Source organism: Macaca mulatta, chromosome 2, assembly GCF_049350105.2.
Source record: "Macaca mulatta isolate MMU2019108-1 chromosome 2, T2T-MMU8v2.0, whole genome shotgun sequence".
Taxonomy (NCBI): Eukaryota; Metazoa; Chordata; class Mammalia; order Primates; family Cercopithecidae; genus Macaca; species Macaca mulatta.
The window spans coordinates 121,850,533-121,877,493 of NC_133407.1; the positions used below are offsets into that span (position 1 = coordinate 121,850,533).

A 26,961-nucleotide genomic window follows, 5' to 3' on the forward strand; every position below is an offset into this window, starting at 1 on the left:
TGGAGTCTCGCTCTGTTGCCCAGGCTGGAGTGCAGTGGCGCGATCTGGGCTCACTGCAAGCTCCGCCTCCTGGGTTCACGCCATTCTCCTGCCTCAGCCTCCCGAGTAGCTGGGACCACAGGCGCCCGTCACCTCGCCTAGCTAGTTTTTTGTATTTTTTTTAGTAGAGATGAGGTTTCACCGTGTTAGCCAGGATGGTCTTGATCTCCTGACCTCGTGATCCACCCATCTCGGCCTCCCAAAGTGCTGGGATTACAGGCTTGAGCCACCGCGCCTGGCCTAAAATGTGTTTTTTAAGGTTGGGTGCAGTGGCTCACGCCTATAATCCCAGCACTTTGGGAGGCTGAGGCGGGTGGATCACCTGAGGTCAGGAGTTCGAGACCAGCCTGGTCAACATAGTGAAACCCCATCTCTACTAAAAAAAAAAAATACAAAAAATTAGGTGCGACGGCGGGTGCCTGTATTCCCAGCTACTCTGGAGGCTGAGGCAGGAGAATCTCTTGAACCCGGGAGGCAGAGGTTGCCATGAGCCGAGATTGTGCCATTGCACTCCAGCCTGGGCAACAAGCGCAAAAGTCTATGTCAAAAAAAAAAAAAAAAAAATCATTCACTGGAAATTGTATATCAAAAACAAAAGGCAAGAGTCATCAAACTATTCTTTTTGACTCTCTTCTATAGGATTTAGGAGCCCTAAACTCCCCAGGAGCTTCACTCTTTCCAATTTTTTTTTTTTACAGAAAATCTACATCCAAGTCATTCTGGTAATAAGGTGAGATAAACTTTATAGTTTAAATTGGAATTCAGGACTGTGTTTGAATATTTTAGTTTACCAGAGAAGAATGGAACTTAGAGCTTAAAAACAAGAAGAAGATATGAGAATATGACATCAAGCTGGGATGCAGCTAAAGCACTGCTCCGAGGGAAATTTATAGGCTTCAAAACATACATTAGAAGGGAAGACGCTAGGTGGAGTAGCTCACACCTGTAGTTCCAACACCTTGGAAGGCCAAGGCAGGAGGATTGCTTGAGCCCAGGAGTTTGAGACCAGCCTGGGCAGCATGGCAAGACCTCGTCTCTTATAAAAGAAAAGAAAAGAAAAGAAAAAAAAAGAAAAGAAAGAAAAAAGGAAAGAAAAATCAATAAATTAAGCTTCTATCTCAAGAAATGAGAAAAGAAATAGTATCAAAGCCAGAGAAAAATAAAGGGAAGTAATACAGACAAAACCAAAAATCAATGAAGTAGAAAAGAAAGTAGATATTAGACATTTTATTTGTTCCAATTTCCTATATTCACCAAGAATTCTGAGTATAGTGGGAGAGGGGTTCAGTGTTGGTGGGCCTAGGTGATGAGAGATGGTTTCCTCAGGGTCACTGATGAAGCCCCAGACCTGGGATAAGCACCTCAGGTCAGAAACCATAGTGGATACAGGAATTCTTATGCTCTGGGTTGAATACCAGCTAAAGATGACATCAAAAGCAGTCCCTGAACTGTGCCCACCATGGGGTCATTCAGGCAGGGTGTGTGCCATCCATCCCAGCCCAGAAGGACAGTAGGCAGTTTCTGCAGCTGGACACAGCTTCCATCCCCTCTGCTGTCACCAGAAAGCACTTACTACAAATTGTGAGCAGAGGGTATGAAGGAGTCATTTTTAACGATAAGGTGGGTTTTCAGGTTCTTGCTTGGTTCTGCAATTCTGGCCACGCTCAGAAGAAAGACTCTTGTGTCTGAATTCCTGCCTCTGTGACTATAGCAAGCCTGCTGGTTACTGCCAGCTCTGAGTCCCCCATGCCACACCCCGCTGTGCTCTATGGTGTGTGCCTTTGATGACAGTCGGGAAGAAGAAAGTACTTATTCATCACAGCACCCCCTGAAAGACTGCCAGGAACTTGTGAAATAACAATGGAAAGCCCCAGGAATCACAGCTGCAGCTGGGCTCTCGATCCCACTGCCTGGAGTTGGGGCCTTCAGGGCTGCTGTGGGCAGACCCTTCTGGTCAGGTGTTGAAGAGGGACAAGCAACGGTGAGAACTCAGTTTGGAGTCAGTCTGGGCTCCTTGTCCTGGACAGAGGTAACAGTAGGAGTGATTGATGTAACAAATGCATCAAACTGATGAGACTGCCTGTGTAAGCCTGTATCTTCCATTTGAGCCCCAGTGAATATTCCCCATCCTGGGGAACCTTGTTGCTTTGCCCAGAGGAAATTCTCAGAACCTATGTCAGGCCAGGCTGGAGGACTAAACTTTGTAAGTATATGCCAGGGGCTATTCTAAGTGTTTTCACGCAGCCCTGTACGTATGACAGCATGCCAGTTTTACAGCAGAGGTACCGAGGCATGGAGCAGTGAAGAATCTTGCCCAAGGTCACATAGCTTACGAGGAAAGGGAAGCCTCTCAGTGTATAACTCAAGGTAATGTGTAAAAACAATGCTTTTACCTGTTCAGGCAGGAGCTCTCCCTCATAACTTACCAGTCTGCCTGGGGCTCCATTGGCTCACCTGGACCAGGCCAGTGTGTGGCAGCCTTAGCTGTAGATTGCTGGGGCCACACCTCCTGGCTTGAGCCCCCATTGAAGAAGGTGACCCAGTTGTTCATTTATCATAGTTAAGGACTTCCAACTGCCCAGCCTCCTGCTGGACAGGAAACAGAACTCACCTGGATTCCGACATCATTCTGCTAAGGACATACCCAGGGACAGCTTGCCCTCTCCACTCCAGCCTCTTTAATAACCAGGACTAGAGTGTCATCTACTTCGGAAGGGCTCATTCACCTTGCTGATACCCTCTCCCCGCCCCCAATACTGTGGAAATGAGTGTTGTTTGTTCCCAACAATATTCGGCTTTGGGAGAAGTCTCGGCTCAGTCTCGTTGCCTCTCTGGGGTCTGGCATGGAAAGCAGTCAAGAGATGTGGCCTGGCCGGACACAGTGGCTCACGCCTGTAATCCCAGAATTTTGGGAAGCTGAGGCAGCTAGATCACCTGAGGTTAGGAGTTTAAGACCAGCCTGGCCAACATGGCAAAACCCCTTCTTTACTAAAAATACAAAAAATTTGCCAGGCATGGTGGTGCACATCTGTAGTCCTAGCTACTGGGGAGGCTGAGGCACAAGAATTGCTTGAACCCGGGAGGCGGAGGTTGCAGTGAGTCAAGATTGCGCCACTGCACTCCAACCTGGGCAGCACAGCAAGACTCTGTCTCAAGAAAAGAAAAGAAAAAAAGACAAGAAAAAGAAAAAAAATATGTGGCTGCTCCTAGCTGCCACTTCAGAAGCCAGCCCTGAGGCTCTGCGGGGGTCTGCCCAGGCATTTGTTAGAGGGATTGCTTACTGGCCAGGGGCTATACCTGCCTTCAAACAAATTTGGGGTCTAATATTTATAGATAAATGCTGCATTTAGGCCGCCTTATTTACTTTCCAAGCCCTGGATATTGTTCTTAGGATCGTGGGTTGCTTAGGTAACTAACATTGTTCTAAAATGGTGGCTGTAGATTTTAACACGTGCAGGCCCCAGCCTTCTGCTTTGGAGGAGCTATCACCTTTCAGCTCTTCCAGCGTCACCCTTTTTTTTTTTTTTTTTTGAAGCGGAGTCTCGCTCTGTCGCCCAGGCTGGAGTGCAGTGGTGTGATCTCGGCTCACTGCAAGCTCCGCCTCCCGGGTTCACGCCATTCTCCTGCCTCAGCCTCCCGAGTAGCTGGGACTACAAGCACCTGCCACCTCACCCGGCTAATTTTTTGTATTTTTAGTAGAGATGGGGTTTCACCGTGTTAGCCAGGATGGTCTCCATCTCCTGACCTCGTGATCCGCCCACCTCGGCCTCCCAAAGTGCTGGGATTACAAGCATGAGCCACCGCACCTGGCCCAGCATCACCCTTTAACCACAGACTGGACCTTCTCATCAGCCTTTTCTCCCTCCCCAACCCCAAATTGGGTGCTGTTCTTACAATTTCTCCATTTCCTGAAAGGAGACAAAAAAGTAGAGGGTTTTTTTGGAGGGACGGGGCTGGTCACAGATAGGGCAGTGAAGATATCCTCAAATTACCTGCCAAGTGACAGTCCTGGGGCTGGCTCTTCTGGTGTCCCCAGCTGCCCCAGGGCTCTGGGGCCCAGTATTTGCTCCCTGGGGCTGGTACCAACCAGCGTGTGGACTTGGGGTTGCCTATGCTGGCACTGAGAGGAGAGTCTTGTGACCATCATCAGCCTAGTCTGGCAGAGGGAGAGGACAAGTGACTGCTCAGGTCTCCTTTCAGCAACAGGACAGTCCCTCTCTCTTGGCTCTTGGAGGAACCTTCCCTTCATTGGTTTCTGGATCTCTGGTCTTTAAATCCTCAAGGCAATGAACAGGCATCTGAGGCCACACCAGGAGCTGCAGCAGGGGGTGGAAGAAGGAAGGGTTTGTAGGGGCAGTAAGAGGGTAACAATTCCAATGACCAAAGGCCAAAGCTGGCTGGGTTGGGGGCAGGTGACTTCCTGAAGGACAACTGGAAAGGTGGCTGCCAAGACAGCCCCTCCCCAAAGCTCTCAGGCCAGACGTGATTCGAATTCAGAAGCGTTCCAACCTGGAAAGGTATCACAGTGTGTATTCCATGTATCATGTGATGCCCTCTGCAGGGTCTGGGGCCACCACACATGATCAAATAAATGCATTCGTATTTCTGCAATGCAATGTATGTCTAGCCACAGTAAGTGGGACAAAACCTGTAAGCCTCACCTTAGTTCAGATTAAGCATTGGCACTGGGTGAAGATATTTGGTTTCCAGATTCTCTTTTTTTTTTTTTAGGATTGCAGATAAGGGATGGGAGCCTGCTTTCCAGGTCCGGCTCTCCTGCCTTAGGGGTGGGCTGAGGAAGCATTTTTTTCTTCCAACGTGGAAGAAGCAGCATACAGATAGGTCCACAGCTCCCTCTTGTGCCTAACTATGTAAGTAACAGGTCCTGATTTTTATTTAATAATTATTAGTGTTACCAAAATGATGCTCTGTTGCTTTAAAAGAAATCAAACAAAAAGATTGCTTAAAAAAGGAGAGTCTCCTACACCCTCTACATAGCCCCACCCTTCCCCCATCAGTCAGTCCATTGGGGTTCCTGTGCATTTGCACACATACATACAGGTAAGCAGTGTAAAACTGGTTGGTTTTGTGGATTTTTTTTTTAAATAACACAAATGGGGTGATGCTAGACATTACTGTTACCCACTCCTCCTCTTGCTATTTTCCCTGGAGCTCTTCTAGGTCCAAACCCACAGAGCCCCAGGTTCCTATAACAGGGATGCAGAGTGCTCCAGAGAAAGCCGGGTGCAAATCTCTTTGTAAGGACCTCTTTGAACCCCCAGGAGAGGAGCTCTGAATTTGAAGAAAGGATTTAAGGCCCCTCCAGAAACAGGCTGCTTCATTACATGAGTGGTTATCCCCTCTCCCAAAATCTCCCTTCCTGGGGCCCTGGAGCCATTTTTTAGGAGAGAGGTTTCTAAGATCACTTCCAAGGAAAGTTTCCTCCATCATTTAAATATAGTTCAGAAATGCTGGGTGAGACCAAGTCAAAAAGCATGGCTCCAGCTATAACCTGCAGACAAGCAGGGGAATGACTGAAGGAGAAAAGATGTCCTCCAGTAGCTGCTGGCAGAGGGGTGGGTGCTGGGGCAGGGCCAGGCTGTCTCGCTGTTCCCTGGGTGATGGGGGTGGTTTTGATGGTCTAGGAAAGGGCTTCTAGTCTTCTTTTACCATTGTCTGGTGCACTGCCCCCAGTGTTCCTGCCCAAAAGGGGTGTACTTATGTCCTTCCCAGGTCTCCTTTACTGACTCCCGCATCCACCCCAACCTGCTGGGTTGGCTGCCGTGTTGAGCTACCCTCAGATGACTGGAGATGCCTGCAAGGCTATACCTCTCCTCTCACGTCCAAGTGTTGCCAGATAAAATACGGTTTGCCCAGTTAAATGTTAATTTCAGATAAACAACAAATACATTTTTAGTATAAAGATGTCCCACTCATTATTTATCTGAAACTCAAATTTAACTGGGCATTCTGTATTTTTGCTTGTTTTTGCAGAGGAAAAAAAAAAAAAGAAAGAAAAAACAGAGAGATGTGGCCCACAGCTCCCTCTTGTGCCTAACTATGTAAGTAGCAGGTCCTGATTTTTTATTTAATAATTAGTGTTACCAAAATGCTGCTGTCACTTTAAAAGAAATCAAACAGTCGGGTGCAGTGGCTCACACCTAATCCCAGCACTTTGGAGGCTGAGGCAGGTGGATCACCTGAGGTCAGGAGTTCGAGACCAGCCTGGCCAACGTGGTGAAACCCTGTCTCTACCGAAAATGCAAAATTAGGCCAGGCGCAGTGGCTCACGCCTGTAATCCCAAAATTTTGGGAGGCCGAGGCAGACAGATCATCTGAGGTTGGGAGTTCAAGACCAGCCTGACCAACATGGAGAAACCCTGTCTCTACTAAAAATACAAAATCAGCTACGCATGGTGGCACATGCATGTAATCCCAGCTACTCTGGAGGCTGAGGCGGGAGAATTACTTGAACCCAGGAGGTGGAGGTAGAAGTGAGCAGAGATCGGGCCATTGCACTCCAGTCTGGGCAAGAAGAGCGAAAATCTGACTCAGAACAAAACAAAACAAACAAATTAGCCGGGTGCAGTGGTGCATGCCTGTAATCCCAGTTACTTGGGAGGCTGAAGCAGGAGAATCGCTTGAACCTGGGAGGCGGAGGTTGCAGTGAGCCGAGATCGCACCATTGCACTCCAGCCTGGGCAACAAGAACGAAATTCTGTCTCAAAAAAAAACAAAAATCAAACAAAAAGATTGCTTAAAAAATGAGTCTCCTACACCCTCTGCACAGCCCCACCCTTCCCCTATCAGTCAGTCCACTGGGATTTCTGTGCATTTGCACACACACAAACGGGTAAGAACTCCTGGGCTCAAGCAATCCTCCTGCCTCAGCCTCCAAAAGCACTGTAATTACAGACATGAGCCACTGTGCCTGGCCTATCCTCTATTTTTATTTACTAAATCTGGCAACCCTATAGGTGGCAGCCAATGACAGGAGGAATGTGAAGGCTTGGCCCCCTTGCCTCAAAGCCTGGAAGCTTCCTTAGTATCATTTATGCTCCAGGACTCCCCATGGGATCCAGCTGAGGCTAGACTCAGCAGAATCTGTTACCAAAACACCAGCAGTTGCGTCTAGGTCCTGCCGCTCACCAAAGAGAAAGCTAATCACTGAAACAATGAATATTGCCAGGGAAGAAGGCTTTCCTTGGGTGCTGCTGCTGTGGACATGGGAGATCAGTCTCAAATCCATCTCCCTGACTGACTAAAATTAGGAGTTTATACAGCGGAAATATAACTACATGCAGGAAAACAGGAATCAGGGAAGGATAAGGAAGGGGAGTTAGTCAACAGAAAGCAGGTCGTGGGAGACAGGCAATCGTGAAGGATGAAGGGTCTGGACTCATCCAAATGCAGTGATCTGGTGAGTTTCAGCTCCTTGATACTATCTGGGATGACTCATGGTTGGTTTACTGAGAAAGGAACTCAGATAAGACAAATGTAACTTTCTCAAATTTTAAGACTGAGAAGGTCAGTTTCACAGAGTGAGACCCTATCTCCAAAAAAAAAGAAAAAAAGACTGAGGCAGCCTTGTGTGTTTTGATCTGGAGCAATTTTAGATATGTTGTCAAGAGGGAAAAGCCTATCATATTTTTCAGGGGACACTTAAGAAACTCATACTAGGCCGGGCGCGGTGACTCAAGCCTGTAATCCCAGCACTTTGGGAGGCCGAGGCGGGCGGATCACGAGGTCAGGAGATCGAGACCATCCTGGCTAACACGGTGAAACCCCGTCTCTACTAAAAATACAAAAAGAAATTAGCCGGGCGTGGTGGCGGGCACCTGTAGTCCCAGCTACTCGGGAGGCTGAGGCAGGAGAATGGCGTGAACCCGGGAGGCGGAGCTTGCAGTGAGCCGAGATCGCGCCACTGCACTCCAGTCTGGGCGACAGAGCGAGACTCCGTCTCAAAAAAAAAAAAAAAAAAAAAAAAAAAAGAAACTCATACTAGTGGTTGCTCCTGGAGAGGGGAGAGGCTGACAGGGGAAGAGGTGGAAGTCACTTTTTAATATTTATCCCTTTATGTCATTTGAAATGTATGCTGTAAGCCTACAGTACCTATTCAAAAAATAAAATTTAGTCACGGCGAGGCGGCTCACACCTGTAATCCCAGCATTTTGGGGAGGCCAACACAGAAGGATCGCTTGAGTCTAGGAGATCAAGACCAGCCTGAGGACATGGTGACACCCTGTTTCTATAGAAACATTAAAAATTAGCTGGGCATGGTGGCATGTACTTGTAGTCCCAGTTACTTGGGAGGCTGGGGTGGGAGGATTGGCTGAGCCTGGGAGGTTGAGGCTGCAGTGACCCATTATCACATTATTGTACTACAGTCTGGGTGACAGTGACACACTGTCCAAAAATATTTTTTTTATATAAAATTTAGTTGAAAAACAAAGGTTTTTTTTGGTTTTGTTTTTTTGTTTTGTTTTGAGACAGAGTCTCACTCTGTCATCTCAGCTGGATTGCAGTGGCATGATCTCAGCTCACTGCAGCCTCTGCCTCCTGGGCTCAAGCAATTCTTCTGCCTCAGCCTCCTGAGTAGGGTACATACCACCACACCCAGCTAATTTTTGTATTTTTAATAGAGACAGGGTTTCGCCACGTTGGCCAGGCTGGTCTTGAACTCCTGACCTCAGGTGTTCCGCTTGCCTCGGCTTCCTAAAGTGCTGGATTACAGGCCTGAGTCACCACACAAAAAAACAAAAGGTTTTTGTCTTTATCATTCAAAGGTGTCTCTTTTATCCTCCACTCTGAATTAATAAGACAGCATGAGAGAATTCAGGCAACTGGGAAGACACTGCATTTTCAGCATTTGTTGCAGCAGGGTGATAATTATCTATTGTTCCTTGAAGTTCAAAATGCAGGAACTGCTCTGGTTTTCCTGGGCTGCCTGGCAGGATACGTTTGCCAGGCAGCTGGCTTACAGGAACCCTCTCATATTACTGAGGGTTTCCTGGGGTGCCAGACACTTTATACCATCAACTCTTTTTCCCTCAACTCTGTGAGGTAGCTGCTAATAATCTCTCCATGTGACAGATGAGGGAGGTAGGTAAGTGGCAGAGGATGAATTTGAAGCAAGTTCTGGCGGCTTCTGAAATCAAGCTGCTTTGAGAAAGAAAATGCCAGGTTCTGTGGGGTCTGTGTTTGCTTTCTCCACCTCTTCCCACATCTGGAACAAGCCCTGTCTCCTCTGAAGGAAGAAGAAAGTAGGAACCACAGAACTGGAGAGCATGGCCAAGGTCAAGGACTGAAGCTGCTGGAAACAACACAGTGGGATTTTGAGAAAAGAATTGAGGAAGGAGATCCCCGCTGACTCAACTGTCCTGTGCAAGGCAACCCTTTGCCCCCCAACCCAAGCAAAACCAGCCTATCCATTTATGAACAAATGCCTTCAGTAAATAGATGTTAGGTCACCATTGGGTACCAGGAACTGGGATGCAGTGGTGAGCAACACAGACAAGGCTCCATCCTTTTGGGGCTTACACTAAAGCTTTCCTTCCCACTGCAGCCCCTCAATTGGTGGTAATACAGTGCAGTGTGTAGAGCACTGGCTAGAATCAGACAGCCCATGCCACTGCTGTGATCTTGAGCAAATAACTTAGCCTCTCTGTGCCTCAGTTTCTTTTTCTGTTGCCAGGCTGGAGTGCAGTGGTGTGATCTCGGCTTACCGCAACCTCTGCCTCCCAGGTTCAAGCCATTTTCCTGCTTCAGCCTTCTGAGTAACTGGGATTACAGGTGTGCACCACCGTGCCCGGCTAATTTTTGTATTTTTAGTAGAGATGGGGGTCTCACCATGTTGGCCAGGCTGGTCTTGAACTCCTGGCCTCAAGTGATCTGCCCACCTTGGCCTCCCAAAGTGCCGGAATTACAGGCATGAGCCACTGCCAGGCCTGCGCCTCAGTTTCTACCTCTGAAATGTAATGATCATAGTAATAGCCATCTCAGGATTGTGTGAGGGTTCCATGAGACAACATATGTAAAATATTTTGCATAGTGCCTAGCACAAAGTCTTTACTTTGTGGGTCTTTTCAGGACGGCCTAGGTAGAACACATACCATGTGCTGGGAGTCACAAGGGACACTGAGAGTGGATACTATCTTTGGGGAGTGCTTGACATAGGAGATATTGAGGAGAGGAGATGCTAGATATAAATTTGTAGGCTGGGCATGGTGGCTCACGTCTGTAATCCCAGCACTTTTGCAAGGCAAGGTGGGTGGATTGCCTGAGGTCAGGAGTTTGAGACCTGCTTGGCCAACATGGCGAAACCCCGTCTCTACTAAAAATACAAAAATTAGGCCAGGCTTGGTGGCTCACGCCTGTAATCCCAACACTTTGGGAGGCCGAGGTGGGCGGATCACGAAGTCCAAGAGATCAAGACCATCCTGGCTAACATGGTGAAACCTCGTCTCTACTAAAAATACAAAAATTAGCTGGGCATGGTGGTGTATGCCTGTAGTCCCAGCTACTTGGGAGGCTGAGGCAGAAGAATCACTTGAAGGGAGGCGGAGGTTGCAGTGAGCCGAGATCGCGCCACTGCACTCCAGCCTGGCGACAGAGCAAGACTCCATCTCAATAAATAAATAAGTTATAATATAATAAAAAAAATTCTGTAGAATGACTCGGGCGCAGTTCCTCACGTCTGTAATCCAGCACTTTGGGAGGCCAAAGTGGGCAGATCACTTGAGGCCAGGAGTTTGAGACCAGCCTGGCCAACATGGTGAAACCCCGTCTCTACTAAAAATACAAAAATTAGCCAGGCATGGTGGAGCATACCTGTAGTCCCAGCTACTCAGGAGGCTGAGGTGGAAGAATCGCTTGAGTCCTAGAGGTGGAGGTTGCAGTGAGCCAGATTGCGCCAATGCACTCCAGCCTGGGCGACAGAGTGAAACTGTCTCAAAAAAACACAAAAAAACAAAAAAAAAATTGTTGAATGAATGAATGCATTAAGAAATGGATAACTATGAAGCACCGTCCAAGGCGGAATAAATACGCCTTATAAACCGCACCCTTAGCAAACTGCACATACGGCTTTTCCGGAGTGGACACCAGAGAGCGCTGAGCTCGGCCACTCTCAGCTCCGGATCAGGATTCGCGCCTGGGTCCTTAAGAAGACGCTGCGCGGTGACGTCATATCCGCCTGGGCGTCACGCTTCGTGGGGCGGGACGAGGAGAAGCCAAACGTAAAGACACCAGGAGTTTCTCGGCCCCAGGTCTGGCTGCTGCCGGGGAGCTCCAAGCCTTGGCGGGTTCTTGCAGCGAATAGCAGTCTGGGCAGGCGTCAGGCTAGTCCGACGGAGAGTGGGTAGGTGGAAGCTCTCCAAAGAGCGGTGGTGGTTCGGGAGCCGTCTTAGTTGGCCGCGCCCCGGGCGCATGCGCGGGGCGGGCGGCGCGGTTTGGGCCGCTAGTCCGTTCCGGCCCGGGGCGCTGCGTGCCTCCGTACGGCGCCGCGCAGGGTCTCGGCCGCAGAGGCGCAGGCGAGACTTCGGAACCGTGTCCTGAGCGCGCTCCGTGCGCCCGGCGCGAGGTGAGCGCTAAATGGTTGTTGAAAAATACTGAAAGCCACCCAAGTTCTCAACAGTAGGGAAATTGAGCTTTTAAAAGTGATTGATTTAGTCCAGAAACTGGACGTTGCATGTCCACTGAACACGACACAGTGTTTTAGGGCCTTGGGAAACAGCAGTGAACAAGATAGCAAGATTCTTGGAGTGGACTTTCTGTTGGGATGTGGGGCGAGTACAGATAAAGATAAACGAGTTACATAATAGTCATAGAAAAAGGCAAATGCTACGAAAAAGAAAGCAGGGACGGGGCATGGGGGTGGGGTGCGGTGTTAGCCGAGAAGGGCACTGGGCCAAACCGATTGAGATTTGAGTTAAGCCAAGAAGGAGGCAAGGGTGTGAGCCCGGTGGCTGCCTGGAGGAAGAGGTTTCCCAGCATGGGGAAAAGCTAGAGCCGAGGCCCAGGGGTGGGAGCGAGACTGGCGCGTGCGAAAGAACTAGGCTAGGCCTGTATGGTGGCGGGGATTGAGCGGAGGGAGAATGGCAGGACAAGAGGTCAGAGGTGTTGGGGGGGGCAGCCCTGCGGAACCTCCAGGCAGAGCCTTGCAGGCTGTTCTAAGGACTTTGGCCTTACTCTGGATAAAACGGGAACCATAGCAAGGTTTTGAGCAGAGGAATGATGTAGTTTGAGTAGATGTTAATGGACTCACGGGCCACCGTAGAGTTGGAGAAGCGGGGGAGTAGGGGGAATCAAAGATTTATTACTAATAGGTCAGATTAGGAGCATCCCTGTGCAGCCACTAAAAAAGGCTGACTTTAGCCCCGGCGCAGTGGCTCATGCCTGTAATCCCAGTACTTTGAGGGGGCCGAGGTCGGCGGATCACTTGACGCCAGGAGTTGGAGACCAGCCTGGGCCAATATGGCAAAACCCCATTTGTACTAAAAATGCAAAAGTTAGCCGGGCGTGATGATGTACGCCTGTAATCCCAGCTACTCGGAAGGCTGAGGCACAAGAATTGCTTCGGCCCGAAGCATTCCAGCCTGGGCGACAGAGTGAGACACTATCTCAAAACAAACAACAAGACTTTAAAGATGATAGTGACAGTGACTTCGTGAGCCCACATCTGTGGAGAGCCTGGTGAATATATTTAATACCAGTCTATACAAAATAATTTCCCAGTCATCCTCTCCTTTAATCTCAGAACAGCCTGCAGAGGGCAGTGCTGTCATTTGTAAGTTTTTTTTTTTAATTGCAGAAAATAACGTGACATAAAATTTATCGTAAGTGGCATTGAATACATTCACAACGCTGTGCAGCCGTCACCACTGTCCATCTCGTGGACGTTGTGTAAGTCTTCGTTTTACTGGCATCTAAGCCCTGGGCGTAATTTCACTCCCCTACTTTAGGCAGCCAGCTCCATCAAGGCAGTAACACTAAAAAACATTTATGCGCCAAGCAATGAAAGAAACAGATGAGGTTTCTTGTTTGCCCTGCCCTTGTAGTTAGGGGAGACTCTGGTGACTGGGAAAGAAGCATCAGGTTTGCCGCTGTCCTGAAACCAAGGATTCTTTTGAATATATAGGCTTACCACTATCACTTTTCCCTCATTTGAATACCTACTTTGTGTCATAGTATTACAGTATTTTTTGTTTGTTTTGGAGACAGGGTGATGCTCTGTCACCCAGGCTGGAGTGCAGTGGTACAATCACAGTGCACTGTATCCTTAACCTCCCAAACTCAAACTATCCCCCCACCTCAGCCCCTGGAGTAGCTGGAACTACAGGCACACACTACCATGCCTGGCTAATTTAAATTTTTTTGTTTGTTTGTTTATTTTTAAGAGACAGGGTCTCACTATGTTTCCCAGGCTGGTCTCAAACTCCTGGCCTCCCAAACTGTTGAGATTACAGGCATGAGTACCACGCCAGGTCCCAAAGTATTAATGTTTGTTGAATGGATTGGTAGATGTAGCTCCTTGACCCTGACTTCTTTTCTCCAGAGGTCACCATCTGGGAGTGGTTGAAATTGGGTCTAACTCAGAGTGGTTTTGGAAATGCTGGTCTGTAGCTCTGTGACCTTGGATAAGTCTCTTTCCTTGATTGGGCCTCAGTTTCCTGGTCCCTGCAGTGGGGGATCCATATATTAAACAAATAGACAATGTTAAGAGATTGCATAACTTGGGGACTTAATTTAGAGCAGGGTGTCAGAGAAGACCTCCTTGAAGAGGTGACATTTAAACTGAAAGTTGAAGGATGAATAGGACCTGTCCAGGGGAGAGCAAGGTTGGTAGGGAGCCAAGGAAAGGAACTGTCTGCAGAGAGATGAGCATGTTCTACGTTCTTGAAAGTTCAGACCTTTTAGAAGCTGCATCGAGTGCCCATTCCAGGAATCCCTCTTCTCAACCCCTGTGCTGTTTAAGCTCAGTCATTCACAGACAGTCTTGCACAGACCTGACTTTCAGATTGAGAGCAGGCAGACCCAGGATGGGAGAAGATGGCAGAACGACCACCCCTCATTCTTCTCTTTGTGTTCTGTGTTGACTGAGAGTAAACAAGAGGATCTTCATGTTTACTCTTCAAATCTTAAGATTTTACTCCTTTATGCCTTTTTCTTTGGATAAAGAGGCATCATAACTGGTCTTGAGCGAGCTCGGAGTGGTTGGAATCTCTGGGTACCCTTGGGCAGATGTTACCTACGTATACTAAACCTCTGTGTCATCTTCTCAAAAATGGGAATAATAATATCGCTTACCTTAGGAGCATTTTGAAGACAAGCTAAGGCATGTCAAATGTTTAGCACAGAGCTGGGTGCTCATAAGGACAATTGTTAGCCAAAATTATGTTATGTTTTAAGTAAGAGTATAGTAATTTGGCATATACAGAATATAGAAACTTCTTTTGTCTTCATATTGGTAACCTTAGTTTGACCAGAATTAGATGAGTTACTGTGCCCAGAAGTCTTTTAAAAACCAAACAGGTGGCTGGGCACGGTGGCTCATGCCTGTAATCCCAGCACTTTGGGAGGCCAAGGCGGGTGTATCACAAGGTTAGGAGTTCAAGACCAGCCTGACCAATATGGTGAAACCTCATCTCTACTAAAAATACAAAAAAGTTAGCCAGGCGTGGTGGCACATGCCTGTAATCGCAGCTACTGGGGAGGCTGAGGCAGGAGAATTGCTTGAACCCGGGAGGCAGAGTTTGCAGTGAGCCAAGATTGTACCACTGCACTCCTGCCTGGGTGACCAAGCGAGACTCCTCCAAAACAAAAAACAAAAACAACAGGAAGGCCGGACCTGATGGTCACATTTGTAATGCCAGCACTTTGGGAGGCTGAGATGGGCAAATTGCTTGAGCCCAGGAGTTTGAAACTAGCCTGGGCAACATGGTGAAACCCTGTCTCTACAAAAATACAAAAATTTGCTGGATGTGGTGGCATGTGCCTAGAGTCCCAGCTACTCAGGAGGCTGAGGCAGGAGGATCACCTGAGCCTGGAGAGCCTGAGGTGGAGGCTACAATGAACTGTGATTGCACCACTGCACTTCAGCCTAGATGACAGGTGAGACCCTGCCTTCAAACAAACAAAAAGAACCCAAATAGGCCAAATTCTCATGAAAACTGTGAAAAATAGCATGTGCATTGGTCATTTCTAGCTCTCTTGACTTACTGTAGGTGTGATCAGCACTGGAGAAGATGCCTGCCCCTGCTGCCACATATGAAAGAGTAGTTTACAAAAACCCTTCCGAGTACCACTACATGAAAGTCTGCCTGTAAGTTTAGTTTCCTAAGTTCTATTTTAGATTACTTTTCTAACATCAATCTGAACAGAATGAAATTTAATATGATGTCTTTTTTTTTCATGTTTTTTTAGAGAATTTCAAGATTGTGGAGTTGGACTGAATGCTGCACAGTTCAAACAGCTGCTTATTTCGGCCGTGAAGGACCTGTTTGGGGAGGTATGGAATCACTTGGTAGATTGAACATTCCAAAGATCTTTGTAAGAAATACAGGAGGAGGCTGGGCGCAGTGGCTCACGCCTGTAATCCCAGCAGTTTGGAGGCCTATAATCCCAGCAGTTTGATCACAAGGTCAAGAGTTCGAGACCATCCTGGCCAACGTGGTGAAACCCCATCTCTACTAAAAATACAAAAATAAGCCGGGTGTGGTGGCACATGCCTGTAATCCCAGCTACTTGGGAGGCTGAGTCAGGAGAATCGTTTGAACCTGGGAGGCAGAGGTTGCAGTTAGCTGAGATCGCCCCACTGCACTCCAGCCTGGCGACAGAGCGAGACTCTTTGTCTCAAAAAAAAGAAAGAAATACGGAAAGAATGCTTTTCAAACATTAAAAAAAAATTTGTTTTAATTATACAACTCTGTATTTTTAAATGTTTTATTCATGTATTGTAATAAACACATTTCTATTCCTTTTTTTCCTCCTTCATCGTCTCTACCCTGCTACCTTTCCCAGCCTCTGGTAATCACCAATCTACTTTCTATCCTCATGAGATCTACCTTTTTTTTTGTTTTTGTTTTTGTTTTTGTTTTTGTTTTTGAGATGGAGTCTTGCTCTGTTGCCCAGGCTGGAGTGCAGTGGCACATTCTCGGCTCACTGCAGCCTCTGCCTCCCAGGTTCAAGGGATTTTCCTGCCTTAGCCTCCCCGCAGTAGCTGAGATTACAGGCATACGCTACCATGCCCAGCTAATTTTTATATTTTTTCTAGAGACAGGGTTTCGCCGTGTTGGCCAGGCGGGTCTCAAACTCCTGACCTCAGGTGACCCACCCGCCTCAGGCTCCCAAAGTGCTGGGATTACAGGCGTGAGCCACTGCACCTGGCAAGATCTGCCTTTTTAGCTCTCACGTACGAGTGAGAACATGCAACAGTTGTCTTTCTGTGCCTGGCTTACTTCACTTAACAAAATGGCCTCCAGTTCTATTCATGGTGCTACAAATGACAGAATTTCATTTTTTTTTTTTTAATGGCTGAGTAATATTCCATTGTAATACATACCACTTTTTTTTTTATCCATTGATGGACGCTTAAGTTCTTTTTTTTTTTTTTTTTGAGACGGAGTCTCGCTGTGTCTCCCAGGCTGGAGTGCAGTGGCGTGATCTCGGCTCACTGCAAGCTCTGCCTCCCGGGTTCACGCCATTCTCCCGCCTCAGCCTCCCAAGTAGCTGAGACTACAGGCGCCCGCCACCACGCCCGGCTAGTTTTTTGTATTTTTAGTAGAGACGGGGTTTCACCATGTTAGCCAGGATAGTCTCGATCTCCTGACCTCGTGATCCACCCGCCTCGGCCTCCCAAAGTGCTGGGATTACAGGCTTGAGCCACCGCGCCCGGCCTGGACGCTTAAGTTCTATATTTTGGCTATTGGGAATAGTACTGCAATAAATGTGAGAGTGCATATGTCTTTTTTTTTTTTTTCTCCCGCCTTGGCCTCCCAAAGTGCTGGGATTACAACATGAGCCACTACACCCAGCTACACCCCGTCTTTTTGAATTGATTTCCTTTCCCTTGGATTGCTGCTTAGTAGTAGACTTGCTGGATTAAATGGTATTCTATTTTTAGAATTCTATTTTGTTTTTTGTTTTTGTTTTTGAGATGAAGTCTTGTTGTGATGCCCAGGGTGGAGTGCAGTGGCATGCTCATGGCTCACTACAGCCTCAACCGCCCAAGCTCAAGTGATTCTCCCACCCTAGAATCCCTAGTAGCTGGAACCACAGGTATATGTACCACCAAGCCAATTTTTTTACTTGTAGAGACAAAGTCTCACTATGTTGCCCAGGCTCCTGGACTCAAGCAGTCCTCTTGCCTTGGCCTCCCAAAGTTCTGGGATTATAAACATGAGCCACTGCACCTGACCTATTTTTAGTTTTTTGGGAAACCTCCATGCTGTTCTCCATAGTGGTTGTACAGTTACATTCCTCCCAGTAGTGTATGAGGGTTCCCCTAGAGATTACTTTATTTATTTATTTTTTTGAGACGGAGTCTTGCTTTGTCGCCCAGGCTGGAGCACAGTGGCACAACCTCCGCCCGCCCGGATTCAAGCGATTCTCCTGCCTCAACGTCCCGAGTAGCTGGGACTACAGGCGCCTGCCACTATGCCCAGCTAATTTTTGTATTCCCCTAGAGATTATTTTAAAACTGTGTTTGAAATTGCAGAAGTAAACTTTCAGAGGTGATGAATTTTGTTTGGTTTATTCTAATATGCCTTCTGTTTTACAAGGAACACGGTAGACAAATGTTTGTTGTAGTACAGTGCTACTCAAAGTGTGGCCTAGACTGGCAACCTGCAAACTCTTTGCCCTTCTTGAAGAGATAAGGAATTTGCAGCAGAACCAGTGCACTACCACTTTTAATGAGAAAGTCTCCTTATGGGCCAGGCTCAGTGGCTCACTCCTGTAATCCCAGCTCTCGGGGAGGCTGAAGCAAGTGGATCACGTAAGGTCAGGAGTTTGAGACTAGCCTGGAAAACATGGTGAAACCCTGTCTTTACTAAAAATGCAAAAATTAGCTGGGCGTGGTGGCACATACCTGTAGTCCTAGCTATTTGGAAGGCTGATGGAGGAGAATTGCTTGAACCTGGGAGGCGGAGGTTGCAGTGAGCCCAGATCATGCCACTGCATTCCAGCCTGGGCAACAGAGCAATACTCTGTCTCAAAAAAAAAAAAACCTCTTTATGAAAAAAAGATGAACTGAACTAAACACGGTGATTAATGATACTATTGGTTTACATTTTGATTCAACTCCTTATTTTGTCATAGACCAACACTTTAAGCAGATTTGAGAAAAGAAGTAGAGAAGTAGAGTTTTAGAAGTTGAGAAAATGGCCGGGTGCAGTGGCTCAAGCCTGTAATCCCAGCACTTTGGGAGACCGAGACGGGCAGATCACGAGGTCAGGAGATCGAGACCATCCTGGCTAACACGGTGAAACCCCGTCTCTACTAAAAAAAATACAAAAAACTAGCCGGGTGTGGTGGCGGGTGCCTGTAGTCCCAGCTACTCGGGAGGCTGAGGCGGGAGAATGGCATAAACCCGGGAGGTGGAGCTTGCAGTGAGCTGAGATCCGGCCACTGCACTCCAGCCTGGGCGACAGAGTGAGACTCCGTCTCAACAAAAAAAAAAAAAAAAAAAAAAAGGTGAGAGAAGACAGGATGCTCAGGAAATTATTTTCTGATTCATATAGTCTGTCAAATCAAAATATGCTAAGTACCTCATCAAAATGTAAAGCCTCTGCAAAAGACTCTTCAAGAGGATGAAAAGGCCAGGCGCGGTGGCTCACAGCTATAATCCCACCACTTCCAGAGGCCAAGTGGATGGATCAGTTGAGCCCAGGAGCTCGACCAGCCTGGGTATCTGGTGAAACCCCGTCTCTACAAAAAAAATTTGAAAAATTGAGCCAGGTGTGGTGGTGTGCACCTATAGTCCCAACTAGTCAAGAGACTAGGGTGGGATGATTGCTTGAGCCCAAGAGCTCAAGGTTGCAGTGAGTGGTGATCACACCACCATGGCTGGGGGTGGGGATGGGAAAGGATGAAAAGATGAATTACATACTAGGGGAAAATATTTGTAAACCACGTATCCAACAAAGGACTATAGTGTTTAGAATATATAAATGACATTTGGCCTGATGCAGTGGCTCATGCCCGTAATCCCAACACTTTGGGAGACCAAGGCAGGAAGATTTCTTGAGGTCAGGAGTTCGAGGCTGTAGTGAACTATGATTGCACCACTGCATGCAGCCTGGGCAACAGAACAAGACCCTGTCTCAATAATAATAACACGCAGGTGTGGTGGCTCACGCCTGTAATCCCAGCACTTTGGGAGGCTGAAGTGGGTTGATTGCCTGAGGTCAGGAGTTGGAGACCATCCTGGCCAACATGGCAAAACCCCGTCTATGCTAAAACTATAAAAACTAGCCAGGTGTGGTGGCACGTGCCTGTAACCCCAGCTACTCGGGAGACTAAGGCAGGAGAATCACTTGAACCTGGGAGGCAGAGGTTGCAGTGAGCCAAGATCACACCACTGCACTCCAGCCAGGGTGACAGAGCGAGATTCTTGTCTCAAGAAAATAATAGTAATAAAGAAGTATCAAAACTCATTTTTGATACTTTAACAAAACAAAACAGTAACAAAAACATTAACAGACATTTTACTAAATTAACAAAAACATTAACAGACATTTTACTAAAGAGAATGTATGGTTGGCAAAGAAGCACATGGAAAGGTGTTTAACATTAGCCATTAGGGAAATGCACATTAATGACACAATGAGATACCACTGTATACCTAGCAGAATGACTGAAATAAAAAATAACAACTTTAAATGCTAGCAAGAATGCAAAGAAACTGGATCACTCGGCCGGGCACGGTGGCTCAAGCCTGTAATCCCAGCACTTTGGGAGGCCGAGACCGGCAGATCACGAGGTCAGGAGATCGAGACCATCCTGGCTAACCCAGTGAAACCCCGTCTCTACTAAAAAATACAAAAAACTAGCCGGGCGAGGCGGCGGGCGCCTGTAGTCCCAGCTACTCGGGAGGCTGAGGCAGGAGAATGGCGTGAACCCGGGAGGCGGAGCTTGCAGTGAGCTGAGATCCGGCCACTGCACTCCAGCCTGGGTGACAGACCGAGACTCCGTCTCAAAAAAAAAAAAAAAAAAAAAAAAAAAAAAAAAAGAAACTGGATCACTCATACACTATAGTGAGTATGTAAAATAGTGCAGCCACTCTGGAACATAGTTTGGCAGTGTCTTTTTTTTTTGGTAAAATTACATAGAGCCACACACAGGTATAAATATGAGTAGACATACAATTGGTAAAATCTGTGGGATTTTACATAGGGAAAATTACATGGAGCCACACACAGGTATAAATATGAGTAGATATACAGTTGGTAAAATCTGAATAACCTCTGGATTGTACCAATACCACTTTTCTAGTTTTACTACTGTAATGTAGTTATGCAAGACATTGACATTGCAGGAGGCTAGATGAAGAGTGCATGGAACCTCCCTGTACATTTTTTTAAAATTAATTTATTTATTTTTGAGACGAAGCTTTGCTCTTGTTGCCCAGGCTGGAGTGCAATGGCACGATCTTGCCTCACCGCAACCTCCGCCTCCCAGGTTCAAGCAATTCTCCTGCCTCAGCCTCCCAAGTAGCTGGGATTACAGGCATGCGCCACCACACTGGGCTAATTTTGTATTTTTAGTAAAAATGGGGTTTCTCCGTGTTGATCAGGCTGGTGTCAAACTCCCAACCTCAGGTGATCCGCCCCCCTTGGCCTCCCAAAGTGCTGGGATTATAGGCATGAGCCACTGTGCCTGGCCAATCCCTGTACATTTCTTTGTGATCTCTTGTGAGTCTATAATTTTTCTAAATACAAAATTAAAGAAATATATATATATATGTCTGTGTGTACCTGTGTGTCAGGTAGAAAACCTCATTCCTGGGGTTTATATAGCTGCGAACAAACAGACATGGCCTCTGCCACATGGACTAATGTCTTAGTTCTTGTAGTAGGAAAACATGTTAGACAATTAGTGACAAGAATAAAGGGAATTATAAAAGAGAAGGTGTGGTGTCCTGTACAAGAAAGAACATAACAAGCTGACTTTGTCTCAACTTGAAGATCAGTCAAGGAACAATTTAAATGAAGACTCAAAGGATGAGGGACATCAGCCATATGCAGAGGTGTAGGCAGAACATGCTAGGCAGAGGGAGCTGTAAGTAAGTAGGCAACTAAAGCGCCAGCACCATTAAATAAAATACTGCTTTTGTGGAGGAGAAAAGCTGAAAACTCAATGGTTGTCAAAAGTTGATAAGCATTCAAGAATAATGGTGAGAATAGCCTGTAATAGCATTATTCCACATTCAGGTTGATGCTGCCTTACCTTTGGACATCCTAACCTATGAAGAGAAGACCTTGTCGGCCATCTTGAGAATATGTAGCAGGTATGACAGAGAGTGGGACATTTATAGTATAACAGGGCAGAGAGAGACCAATGGAGAAATAGAGCAAAAATGCTGTCCTGAGAATGAGAATTTTTTCGTTGTGAACTCTGAGCAGCTTTTGGGAATTTAAACTGGGATGAATATGAACATTCATCCACCAGAAACTTGTACTCTAGAGAGGGCAAAACTTAGGATTTGGTTACAGCTGTAGTTTCCCATTGATGGTTACAGTTGCAAAGTCAGAAGTGAATATTTTAGAAACCTTAGTTGAGGTTCATTGTGTTCTCTGTCTATGACACAGTGTGTATTTTCTTGATATTTCTGCAGTGGTCTTGTCAAATTGTGGAGCTCTTTGACCCTGTTAGGATCCTATAAAGGCAAAAAATGTGCTTTCCGGGTGATTCAGGTAAAGACTATTCCTTCGCATATTCCAAACAAGATTGAGTGGTGGGTCGACTGCTTCTTAATATACTCAACTCATTTTTGTGCTTGCATAAATGTAATATGATTAAAATGATCTAAGTAGGGGAAAATAAAGGACTTGATTGTTTCCAAAAATGTGAGCCAGAACACTTAGATTTTAAATTCTGTGGGAGATGTTTTGGGATAAAACTTGCAGTCCTGTGGTTAAGGCTTATTTTTCACTTAACGCTTAATGCCTTATGTGTTATATATTGGTATGCTCTTTTTGAGCTGTGACTACTTGTCATTGAAGGCTTCCTCTCAGGATGCTCTGTAAAATGCTCCTGCATCAGTTTTGTTAATCCTATAAAACTGGCACATTTCCCCATTGCCCTGTGCTTCAGTGGAGTTTCTCCCGATGCTTTAACCTTTTTCTTTCTCTTGTAGGTTTCTCCATTTCTCCTTGCATTATCTGGTAATAGTAGGGAACTAGTATTGGATTGAATGAATAGTCTTCCATTTCGGAAACATTTCTCCACTCTCATATTTATTTTTTTGGTGCCTGCATGTTTAAAGACTGAAGCAGGCTAAAAGCTCTTGATGAAATTTGTGGGTGCTGAAGATGTTCCCACTAATTTCCAGCCATCGCTTTTGGTGGGGTGGGCTTCGGAGGACAGTCTGCCTGAACCTGCCAGTGCTGACCCTGCAGCACTTTCAGCATATGCACATCAAAGTTGGAGACCGCGCTGAACTTAGGAGGGCCTTCACACAGACAGATGTGGCTACCTTCTCAGAATTAACGGGGGATGTCAATCCTTTGCATTTAAATGAAGACTTTGCAAAACACACCAAGTTTGGAAATACAATTGTACATGGAGTTTTGATCAACGGACTTATCTCAGCTCTCCTGGGAACTAAAATGCCAGGGCCAGGTTGTGTATTTCTTTCCCAGGAAATTAGCTTTCCAGCCCCTTTATATATTGGAGAAGTTGTTTTAGCTTCTGCAGAAGTGAAAAAGCTGAAGCGGTTCATTGCTATTATTGCAGTGTCATGTTCTGTAATAGAAAGTAAAAAGACTGTTATGGAAGGCTGGGTTAAAGTTATGGTTCCAGAAGCTCCCAAATCCTGAAATATGTGTTTAAAGATGTAACCTCAAACACCAATGCTGTAGTTAAAGAGCCTCTGGGGAAATGGATTGCTGCTTTTCACCAAAGAATGGTTGATAGGCCCAGAAGCCCATCTTAGTTAGGGGAAGGGAGCAGGTATAGGGTTGTTCAAATGCCCACTTTCCGGTTTGGCCTTATGCTCCATGCAGACTTGAGTGTATGCAGGATTTTCATTATCTGCCTGGCTTTTTTGTTTTTTGCTTTTTAATTCAAGAAGTGGGCTGGGCCCGGTGGCTCATGCCTATAATCCTGGCACTTTGGGAGGCTGCGGCAGGTGGACCACTTGAGGTCAGGAGTCCAAGACCAGCCTGGCCAACATGGTAAAACCCTATCACTACCAAAAAAAAAAATACAACTATCTGTGCTTGGTGACTTGGCCCTGTAGACCCAGCTGCTCAAGAGGCTGAGGTGGGAGAATTGCTTGGGCCTGAGAGCTGGAGGTTATGGTGAGACTGAGATCGTACCACTGCACTGTAGTCTGGGTGACAGTGAGACCCTGTCTCAAAAAAGAAAAAAGTATTGGGAAGGTTATTTGAAGACTCTACTTTTAAATCAGGCATGGCGGCTCACGCCTGTAATCCCGGCATTTTGGGAGGTCGAGGCAGGCGAATCACTTGAGGTCATGAGTTCAAGACCAGCCTGGCCAACATGTAAAACCCCATCTGTACTAAAAATACAAAAACAAACTGGGTGTGGTGGCGGGCACCTGTAATCCCAGCTACTTGGGAGGCTGAAGCAGGAGAATCGCTTGAACGGTTGCAGTGAGCCAAAATCATACCATTGTACTCATCCTGGGTGACAGAGCAAAACTCCACCTCAGAAAAAAAAAAAAGATTGTACTTTTAGGAATTCAGACCTAGATAGATTTGCATTTGGATAACAGAACCCTACCTATATCTTTGTAGAAGCAGCTTCTCACTGAATTTTAACTGTAACAATTACTGAAGGTGAAAATAGAAGTTGGGTCATCTTTGAACACCTACCTTTTATCAATGAATATTTTTAGGCCCTGTTCTTAAGTATCTGAGTCACAAGGTGGCATCTTGGGTCTACCTTCAGTGAGACTTGCGTTTCAGGGGAGGGGTGTATGTGCATCCTTGGTCTCAGTTATGTAAACTCTGATCTATAAAATAGTGGTAACACATGCCACATGGGATAGTTGGTGGAGATGATGGAGTTAAGCACAGGGCCCAGCCTCTCAGCAGTAGCTTCTAGTTACTGTTGCCCATTTCCCCTGCAACTGAGGTGAGAGGTTTTCCTGAGTTTGAAGCTGACTGGCCCACAGTTAAACATAACAGACCAGTCTTTCAGGGTGTCAACCAACCTCTGTTAGTGTTCTTAAGTACAGTTCCTCTTTTAAAAGTTCAGATTATTCCTTGAAAATTTGGATCTACCTCTCATATGAATAATACATGCTTATAGTAAAAAAAAAATTGTAAGAAATAAAAAAATATTAAGAAGACTATGGAGGCCAAATTCTTAAGACTGGGGGCTGGGGGCCAGGGAGGTTATATTGAAGGGAAGATGTACCTAACATGTTAGTACTAAATGGCCATCCCAACACAGCCAACACTTTTGTTTCCATTTTTTAATAACATTGAGATGTAATTCACATACCATAAAATTCACCTTTTTAAAGTGTACATTTCAGTGGTTTTCAGAATATCCACACAGTTGTACAACCATCACCAAATCAATTTTTTTTTAGCAATTTTCATCCCCCAAAAGAAACCCCCATTAGCAGTCAATCCATTTATCTCCTCCAGTCCTAGGGAGTCACCAGTCTACTTTCTGTGTCTATGGATTTCCCTGTTCTGGACATTTCATATAAGTTCATACAATATATGGTCCTTTGGAACTGGCTTCTTCGATATAGCATGTTTTCAGGGTTCATCCATTTTACAGCATGTATCAGTACATTTTATTTTATGGCTGAATAATAATCCATTGTATTTACCCATCCATCAGTTGATATTTGGATTATTTTTGCTTTTTGACTGTTTAATAGGAACATTATAGAAGAGGTTTTTATGTGCACAGGTTTTAAATTCCACGAGTGGAATTGCTGGATCGTGTAACTTTAATATAAAGAATTGTCAAATTGTTCTTCAAATTACTATTGGGCATGAGGTGGTATCTCATTGTAGTTATGATTTCCATGTATCTTATGTCAGCCAATACATTCAAAACAATCTATGACAGAATTTTTAATTTTTACCCAGAGAGCAGCTGAACAGATGACTAGAAATAATTATTCTAGGCCAGATGTGGTGGTTCACGCCTGTAATCTCAGCACTTTGGGAGGCTGAGACGGGCGGATCACAAGGTCAAGGTCAAGCAATTGAGACCATCCTGGCCATCGTGATGAAACCCCATCTCTACTAAGAATACAGAAAAATTACCTGGGCGTGGTGGTGCATGCCTGTAATCCCAGCTACTCGGAGGCTGAGGCAGGAGAATCACTTGAACTGGGAGGTGGAGGTTGCACTGATCCTAGGTCGTGCCACTGCTCTTTATCCTGGGTGATGGAGTGAGACTCAGTCTCAAAAAAAAAAAAAGAAAGAAAAAAAAATGGATTATTCTAGTCACTAGAGGGCAGTGCTGTGTATAAAGTTAGTACTTTAAAACTTTAATATTGTATTATACCATAACTCTCGTTTTCAAAGGTGGAAGACAAGACCAAAATCAATGTGAGGAGCAAGGATACTGTTCTCGTGAGTTTCAGAATGCGCAGTATATGCAGGCTGAGGTACACCTAAAGAAGACGTTTATAGGTGAATCACTAGACGTGCTGAAAATGTGTTCAAATGGCAAAACACAATGGGAAACATGAGGCAAAAATATATGGACTTGAGGCCAAAACCACTTGCTCCTGCAGAACTCATTCCCTGGGATTTAGCAGCAGTCTTAAAGTTATGTCCATAACTGGAACGGGATGTGATCATTGATACTGATAGCCACCATTTTTTCAGGGCCTGATGAGTTGATTTTCTACATTAATGCTAATCCTTGAAACAACTTTGTGAAGTTAACGTTATCCTCTTTTTAAGTAGGATAACTGTGACTTGCCCAAGGTTGTTCAGTGAATAAGCAGTACAGCTGGGATTCAAACTTGGACCTGCCTGGCTCCAAAGCCTTTCCTTTTTCCATCACTCTGTGGGTCTTAGGTTCCTGTAGGGGCCAAAGGGAAACTTCCCCTTTGCCCTCTGAAGGTTCACTCTGAAAAATCAACTGAGAAAAGGCAGATTAATTGGAGAAAAGGCATACCAATATATTAGCTTGCATGAAGGGGAGAGCCACAGAGTGATTATGGCTCAAACCCCTACACAATAGGGTTTAGAAGCTTAAATACCACCTTAAGGTTACAGAAAGAGTGGGCTCGGATCAGTGGCATAACAGTTTCCGGGAGCAGGAGAAGAGGAAGCCTGGCTAGCAAAGGTGGTCTTGTTACGTAAATGAAGCTCCACAGGTGGCAACCCTCAAAAGAATAGATGATGAATGTTTTAGACCTTTTTTGTTGTTTGAGATGGAGTCTTGCTCTTATTGCCCAGGCAGGATTGCAATGGCACGATCTTGGCTCACTGCAGCCTCCGCCTCCCAGGTTCAAGCGATTCTCTTGCCTCAGCCTCCCCAGTTGCTGGGATTACAGGCGTACGCCACCATGCCAAGCTAATTTTGCGTTTTTAGTAGAGACGGAGTTTCACCATGTTGGCCAGGCTGGCCTCAAACTCCTGACCTCAGGTGATCTGGCCTCCCAAAGTGCTGGTATTACAAGTGTGAGCCACCATGTCCCAGCATGTTTCAGACCTTTAAAGTGTCAGACTGAGTTAATCTTCCCAAGATCCA

At 46.1% G+C, this 26,961-nt stretch overlaps 1 protein-coding gene and 1 long non-coding RNA gene across 15 annotated transcripts; both read left to right on the forward strand.

Moving 5' to 3' along the window:
• Positions 1–734: 734 nt before the first annotated feature.
• On the forward strand, positions 735–4,910 carry LOC144339258 (uncharacterized). Its single transcript, XR_013414085.1, has 2 exons — positions 735–769; positions 4,771–4,910. It is a non-coding gene; the product is annotated as an uncharacterized LOC144339258 (long non-coding RNA).
• A 6,315-nt stretch (positions 4,911–11,225) lies between these two features.
• Positions 11,226–25,232, forward strand: RPP14 (ribonuclease P/MRP subunit p14). Of its 14 annotated transcripts, none has more exons than XM_077990680.1 (8): positions 11,226–11,620; positions 12,851–12,942; positions 15,039–15,150; positions 15,245–15,361; positions 15,463–15,547; positions 21,471–21,547; positions 21,875–21,953; positions 22,397–25,232. In XM_077990680.1, the coding sequence occupies exons 4-8, from the start codon at positions 15,285–15,287 to the stop codon at positions 22,451–22,453; spliced, it is 375 nt and encodes a 124-aa protein (XP_077846806.1). In that variant the 5' UTR covers positions 11,226–11,620; positions 12,851–12,942; positions 15,039–15,150; positions 15,245–15,284; the 3' UTR covers positions 22,454–25,232.
• Positions 25,233–26,961: the final 1,729 nt, after the last annotated feature.